The sequence below is a fragment of the Xenopus tropicalis genome, chromosome 6 (genome assembly GCF_000004195.4).
Source record: "Xenopus tropicalis strain Nigerian chromosome 6, UCB_Xtro_10.0, whole genome shotgun sequence".
Taxonomy (NCBI): Eukaryota; Metazoa; Chordata; class Amphibia; order Anura; family Pipidae; genus Xenopus; species Xenopus tropicalis.
This window is the reverse complement of record NC_030682.2, coordinates 96,843,818-96,852,034: the sequence shown is the minus strand read 5'-3', so window position 1 is coordinate 96,852,034 and position 8,217 is coordinate 96,843,818. Positions and strand designations below refer to the sequence as shown.

Here is an 8,217-nt window from a genome sequence, read left to right as displayed (position 1 = left end):
TGTAGTAGTTCAAAAATAATCTTTATTGTTACTTTTACACAATGGAACCAGGCTTAGTTTAAATACAGCAAATCTAAAGAAGGCACAATAGCACAGGCCAGTCCAACAAGGTAAGAACCATCTCATGCAAAAGTACAAGACACTGGCTGGAATTTGTTCATCTGGGGGCTGGAATGGTCCTCATTTACTCAGAACTGCAGAATACCAGGACCTCCAAGTGTTTGTTTTGGCTAATTAGCTAACAACTAGCACACAACTGACCAATCCTTGAGAAGCAATAGGTCAGAGCAGTATTTGTTTTACTTACTGTAAGAATCTAAAACAATGTTTATTATGCTAGTGCTAGTAAACAAATACACATTTTTGCTTCCTACTCATTAACATCTGTGAAAAATACTGGAATATATTAATATTGGTATGTGCATATTAAAGGAGAAGGAAAGGGTTAAAAGTGCAACCCCATAACTAGAAAGGCCTCATGTCCTTGTAGCTGATCGCTACATTTTTTTTTACCTGATAGCTTGTATATCGCCTGCACACTCTGACTTTCATAAAAGCTATATTTCCCCTATTGTGGTTGCCATGTTGGATATTTAAATTAGTCCAACATGGCACCGCACAAGGAAATGCGCAAATTTTCTCCCTTCCCCCTAGACGTGAGCCTCTCCTGCTTGTGAGATTCAAAGCGTGCTCACAGTGTATGTTAAGTGCGCATGCGCTTAATCAGGAGCTGGTCTTGGTCTCTGTGCAGGAGTGAGGCATTATGGGATCTTTCTTTACATAGCTCAGCGTTTTTTCTTCCTGTTTGGCTTAATATCGGGAGACTTAAGGGCACTATTGAGACAACTGAAGGTATGCCTGCAGCTTGAGATTAACTCTTTACTAGCTTTTCCTTCTCCTTTAAGGACTATAAAGACTTGCAAACGCAGTTGTTGTTTCCACATTAATCGCAGTATTTGCAAGTCCATAGCTTCATGGATCTGTAAGTCTTTAATTTATGTACCCAGGCATTTTAAAGCCTTTGTATTCTAAATTTAGCCTAACATTGTATTCTAAGCAGCAAACTAAGCTGATACCCTGCTGACTGTGCACATACTGGACTTAACAGCACTTCAGTTATTCCTAGACAAATCAAAAGTACTAAAACCATTTGTTCTAGATTCAAGGTGCGAGAACCTGATGTAGCTATCAAAGGATTCTGATTTTTCAAGGGCACTGCTCTCGCATAAGAAGCACTCACTCCCTCTTACTGTCATGTGTAGATGACAGGTGGGCTGAATAATATTTACATTAAAATTACATCATACTATAGAAACACTTGAAAATCCCTGAATCAATGGAAACATAATGAAGATACAAAACAGTGCATTTTTAAGAATTACAGTTAATACAATTTTATCTTAAAGCAGATAAGGCTAAATTCTGTAAACACATTTAACAATATCTAGGTATTTATATATAAATATTTTCAGGTTTTTAGAAAAAACTTTTGCTTAACTAAGTGCCATAAAACATAGAATAGGGCCGATCCTATAGATTCTATTTTTTCCGGTCGACTGTTAGATCTATACAGCATGTTTGTTTCCAAAATGGCGTAAAGAGTCAGCTGATGGCACACAATGGGTTATAGCATTGAAGTGCTTTCATCAGTAATGTAATAGTATAATCCAAATAATTTATTTACATAAAAACATTTTATAAAATGCATTCATCTAAAAGGCTATTTACAGGCTACTGTTAAAGAGTATCACTTAAAAGATCATTTAATTCAGAACTTTCAGTAACTCGTAAAGGAAAAATGAGCTAGGCCTGATAAAAGAAAATACAATTTTTACTTTAGGGCAAGCATGTGTTATTTCTTATGTAACTAATGTTACTGTACCCAACTGACTGATTTCATAAGGCCACTTATATATAAGACTAAATGACACACTATGAATAGGTTGAGTTAATTAAGCATTATATAGTTAGCAGTGAATCTGTGCTAGGTTAGAATTGCTTCATGTAGCTCCATTTATGTAAACATTCCAGTAAACCCCCCAAAAAAGGCACACCACAAGCGTTCTCTACTTTATCTGGGATTTTATAGCTCAGCCCACACTTCATTACTGCCCATTTTGTACATAGCATTCCGCATGTGCTGATATAAAAGTGTAGCATAGTAAATGAAGTGATTAACCAGATTTATAAAATGATTTTTTTAATGCCTTGATTCCAGGATGATGCAGCAAAAAGCAACTTGGGGTAAAAGAAAATCATTATCAAATCTTTATCGATGCACCCAATCCAGGATTTTATAAAATCCTTGCGCTTTATGCAGAATTCAAACTTGCCTGAACCCTACATTTTAAGCCACACCAAATTCAAACCCAAAATATCAAAACGCTTTAAAATTGTGGACGATTGAAATCAAACTTGAATCTTCAAATAAGAGCTTGTATTTGCCAATTAAATCTTTCTTTTATGATATAACATTACATGGAAAATAAGGTTTCATGGGAAACCATTCACCAAGCATATAGATTCAATGAAATGGATTAGTAAAATAAGTCATCAAAATATGTATGTGAAACCCATGTTTACAAAGATATTGGTTGTGATTATGTGAAAGGGTATTTGATTGTGTATCTAAATCAAATATATAACTTTTAGGCATCGGCTACTCACATTTTAGGTACAATGTATATACTGTATTCAGTACTCATTACTTCACAAACAAAGCAAGACTATACTGAGAAATAGGAGTGCATGTATATACATGGGGGAAGTGTCCCAGGAAGGGAGAGTTCCTTTGGTGGCAAAATTGTTTTTTACAAATCCTTAGATTCAATATGCTCAAGTGACATCAACAGAGAAGCATTATGTAGTATTAGAACATCAGGTATTATCAATCTATCAGACATACAGAATCATATGGCAAATGCAATGTTTCATAATTTTCTGTAAAAAATAAGGACATAATGGTCATTATGGCGAAAGTGAATAACAGTTGCCCATGAATTCAGATTGGCAAATTTCTGTGGGTGGATACTCACTTGTACGTGGTGGTGAAAACACCCAACTCCATGTACTATTTCTGTACTAGATTTAAGCACAGATCATGTATGTTTACATTGTCACAATATGAGTGTCTACTGTGTATCACCATAACCTGAATAAAAATGGTTATTTAACTGTTATTTACTACAGACTACATAGTAACATAGTAAGTTGGGTTGAAAAAAGACATACGTCCATCACGTTCAACCATAATGCCTATATATAACCTGCCTAACTACTAGTTGATCCATGTATTATAAATTCAGTTATGCAACATCATATTTTATATACAGCAGAGATATGGTTCTGATAATAGAACCGGTAGGGTTTCCTTAAGGTATGTGATGCTTCAGAGGTCTAGATAGGTATTATTCTGAAGACAGAAAAGGTTTGTGTTCGAGGCTGTGCATTATTGGACACGTTTCTACAGGTAAGTTACTGGGAGGAATAGCACTTACCATGGTGTTACCAACAAACAGATCTATTAAATTAATAATACATAAATATGGCCCATAATATCCTATTTTTCCAGAAGTAATAGTGATCCATTTCTCCAAGGTTCATTTGAATTGTGATGCAGCCAAGGAACGTGATTACTAAACGGTCAAGCGGAGTAAACTTTTTGATAAGTTCCCAATCCTGAAGCTTTCCTCCAAAGTTTCCATATCAAAGTCAATAAATGTTACCATTATGTATTAAAAATGTTTTTTTTTGCCTGACTTTGTTCTTGATGCCTGCAAATACAGTTCTTAATACTGTCAACTTTTATAACGTCATTAGGTTTCTAAAAGGCAGTGGCGACAGCAGCTGCTTGGTGATCTCCTTCACAGGAAATCTCCTTGAGCGCTTTATCAAGTTTTTCATATGCAAGTTGCCCATCTTCTCCTTGATGTAGATAAAAAAGAAAAGTTATAAACTACATACACAATTGCTTGCTGTCACAGGGGCTACTGACTAGGCACAGAAATGTGCATATGAGCTTAGTTTCTTTCTATGGGGTTTAAGGAAAGGAACTCTTCTATACAAAAATACCAAACTTAATACTTAACATTTTTCAGTGGTGAAAACAGTTATCCCAAATGAATTACCCTCTGCTTGCAATTTCCATTGGGGATTAATAATTTGGAGGGGTATTAGAAATAAGGAGCGATGGTGTTTGACTGCTCATTACATTCTTCTAAATTTACACATTCATGTTCTTTAATAAAAGCATCTATAGTAGAACCACAATTTTACATCCCGGAATTTTATGTTTTTCTGAAATTTACACACTTCTTCTATGGATGTATGTCTTTATTTATGAAACGCTACTTATGTACACAGCACTGTAGATTAATACTTTAATAATGCTCTGTAAAGGAACAGAGGAGTCACCAGGAACGTACAGAGACACGAGGGAAGAGATGTAGTGAGGAGCAGAGGAATGGAGGGCTTTGAAGGTTAAGTGAAGGAGTTTGTAAGATATTCTTTGTTTAATGGGAAGCCACGATAAGGACTTTAGCAGGGGAGGGGCCTGGACTAAAGGAAGAGAATTTTGGCAGCAGTACTTAATATTAGGGATGCACTGAATCCCGGCTTTTTTTTAAGGATTCAGCTTTGGCCGAATCCTAATTAGCATAAATTAGTGTATGCTAATTAGAATTCTGAAAGGGTTAAATTGTCAGTGAAAAATTTTTTTTAACCCCTTTCGATCATAATCAGCATATGCTAATTAGGATTTGGTTCGGGATTCGGCCGAATCCTTCAGGGTGGGTTCGGGGGTTTGGTGCATTAGGGAGGCCGGTTAGTAGCAGGTGACAGTAGTCAAGTCGGGATAGGATGAGAGCATGTATGAGCAGCCTAGCTGTTGCAGTAGAAAGTAAGGGACAGATTTTGTCAATATTGTGTAAGAAAAAGTGACAGGTTTTGAGAGTGGTGTTAATATGGTCAGAGAAGGAGAGACAGGAGTCAAAGATCACCCCCAAACAAAGCGTGCCATCGATAGAGATAGTAAAGGGAGGGGTAGGACCAGGCTTAGACGGAAATATCATTAGTTCAGTTTTTGTTAGGTTCAGTTTGAGGTGGCGTTGGTTCATCCAATTGGAGATAACTAGGAGGTAGAGATTTGAGACTCAGTTTCAACTGTTAATGAAGGGGTCGAAAAATAAATTTGGATTTTATCAGCATACAGATGATATTTAAGTGGAACTGGAGATGAGGTTTTGTTTGCATAGGAGACAGCAAAGGATCAGTTATAGAGGTAAGAATAGATCCAGGATGCAGCCTGACTAGGGATACCAATCAAATGCAGAATTTGCATCAGGAGGGAGTGGTTGAACATATCAAATGCAGCCGATAGGCTTGACACAGGCCTGTTTGAACAAAGAGGGAAAACTTCCAGAAGCCAGCGAAGAGTAGAAGATGTGAGTAAGAAGTGGAGTAAGCTCAGCAGCACAGTGTTTCTCATGTTCCCATATAGACGAGCTGTGTTTTTTTCTTTCCTGGATTTGTTTTCCTGGAGTTTGATGGGTTCAATTTGTTAGGTAAAACTGGGAAACTATTGCACTAACTAGAAATCCCTCTGGATTTCCCAGGTGAATATTTAATGAATCACTTAACAATATGAATAGCTGATCTATCTCCCTTTGTAAAATGTTTAAATTAACTTACCAAGCGATAATAATGTTTCTGAGGCAACTTTCCTAATTCCTTCATCATCTGAATGACATAGAGTAACAAGCATTTTAATACTTTCTGTAGCCTAAAAGGCAAAAAAAAATGAATAAATATACTGAGTTTAGCAGTTAATCATATATGAAATATAGTTAATATTAATTAGTTTTCAAGACTCATATTCAAGAATGCATATACTGGACTAAAGGTAAGATTAGTAGTCTTAACATGACTGATTTATTAGCATTATAATTTTTCAGTTACAATGGGGAAATTTTGATGTGTATATACTTAGATCTCATATTAAATAAACTCAATAATTACATTAAGTAACTCCACTACATTGTGATATAACAAAACCAAATGCCATGCAGCAAAGTATTTCAGTCAGTAATGGAAGATGATGTTTGTGGAGCAATTTTTCCTAAATTATTCTAAAAACCTCAAATATATAACATATATATAACATAAGATCAGTAATGTGAGACTAGAAAAATTTTACAATCAGTTTGTATTTGGAATGCATGGCCCAGAGTGACGGTGCCTGTTATACCCACAGGATGGATTTCTTTATGCTAACAAAATACAGCAACAGTTTGCAGATAATTTTACAAGTGTCTTGTGGATACTTGTCATCACCACCTGGTCTGGTAAAGCGGCAGACAAAAGAAAAACTGAGCCAAGGAATAAATACCTAACAAAATTGGAGCCTTTGATTTGGCAATCAAGATAAGCCAAAAAACGTTAACTGAAAATGGCATGAACTCTTAGCTTTTGAATGTGTCTAATTTGTGCCAACTAAACACAGATGGCTTTGAGAATGGCTATACAGCTATGGAAGCAGAAAACTGATGACTGGAAAACATGCCTTGGTTTGGGTGTGTAAATAGTAGGATAAATGGAATCTCTGCTCTCTGAAATTAGCGTTTTTACACAATGTATTACACAAACTTGTTCTTAAAGTTTCTGTACTTTAAGAACAAGTTTAATATAAAATAAACATTTCTAAAACTTTTTCATTTATGTACTTGAGGAACAAGTTTACTTTAAGTTTTTTAATTTAAAAAATATTTCTAAGCCTTTTTCATTTTTTTCTGCTCTACCAAACAATTAGAATTTTTTGGGGCATTTATTATTCTTTCCAGTGATTTATCTCTTGTATGGAAACAAGACATTTTTTTCTGCTAAATGCAAGTTTCTCATAGAAGAGCATCTTGAGATGTCTGTCTCCATTTTTGCTGACCGCAACAAGCACATTTTTTTCGAAAAACCGAACTGTCATATGAACTGATGCGCAACATAAGAAGGGTCAGTTCGAAACTACAGATCTATACTGATCAAACCAAAGCATCTTCAAGGGTGCTCTGATCATTATTTAGGGTTACTGGTCGGTTGTGCAGGAATCTGGCCTATGTGTCACAACCATTCCGTCTTATAAGTACTATCTTTTGAGTTTGGACTAATAGCAAACATGAACCCTAGCAATTTGCTCTTTTGTGTTAGTAGTTCTGAACCCATTGTTTTGCCTTAAGACCATATTAGCTGTTAATGTGCCATTGGGCAAAACGAGAATGCCCAGAGTATTTGGTTGCTTGGCCGTTGGGCCTAATAATTCCATCAAAAGGGGAACATGGGCCATGGAAGACTACTGCATATTTTTCTTTATTTTTAAATATATATATATGGTACACAAAAGCAGGGATAATTGAGTCATCAGTTATAAACGCTGCCTGTTGCCATCACTTGTGTGACCCATGAAAACTTATGATCATGTATCCCCTGTTTATGAGGCTATTGGATTGCCATGACCCATATAAAACACTTGGCCTGTGGCTCATACCATAGACCTCAGTTGACAGTGTTCAGTAGTTGCGCTTTATTGGTAAATAAAAGTCCAACCCAGACCAGAAAACCACATATAAATAGACTGGAAAGATAAGTTGTTTTTGTTCTAGTCTCTGAAGGATATAAAGAATGACAGCAACTTTTAGGTGCAGGTAACAAGGTTATATTTTTCATCAGTTTTGTGGCATTTTCTATATAAGTGGTTGCTGGGTAATATGCATAATGAGACAGAGCTGCACCTTTGAACAATTTCAGAAATTCACATCCAGCACCTCAAGGCTGGTTTCCCACGATCTTTACTCCATTCTTTCAGTTGCACTGTAATCCTACATAGGGGAAATTGCCTAGAGCATTAAAGTAATTGTATGTGACTTCATTACATGCCTTACCTTTGTTTTGATTGCTGATTATATTTGCCATCACATTGCTACTTTTTGTCATAATATTTTTTGTAATACAAAAATAACTTGTTCAGAAACAAATTCTACTACTCAACACACATTCACTTTTAGCACTCGTTTATAGCAATAACAAGAATAATTAGCTGTACTGTTTAAAATATTAGGTACTCGTTTTTTTAATTTAATTTTATACATAGCTGTGCAAAGAGGCAAATTTAGTGGGTGACTGGCATGAAGATCTGCAAAAAAAGTGCTATCCTCCATGTGTTTTATCCACAGT

The 8,217-nt window shown here is 35.7% G+C and overlaps 1 protein-coding gene across 3 annotated transcripts in view; it reads right to left on the bottom strand.

The window, feature by feature from the left end:
* The window catches only part of ripor2 (RHO family interacting cell polarization regulator 2), an 87,783-nt gene continuing 79,566 nt past the window's right edge, over nucleotides 1-8,217 (bottom strand). For 2 of the 3 annotated variants that reach the window (XM_031903254.1, XM_031903255.1), the window contains 2 exons: nucleotides 5,689-5,779; nucleotides 1-3,924 (listed from right to left, as the gene is read on the bottom strand). In XM_031903254.1, coding sequence (XP_031759114.1) covers nucleotides 3,824-3,924; nucleotides 5,689-5,779 — 192 coding nt within the window. In that variant the 3' untranslated portion in view covers nucleotides 1-3,823. 3 annotated transcript variants of the gene reach the window in all.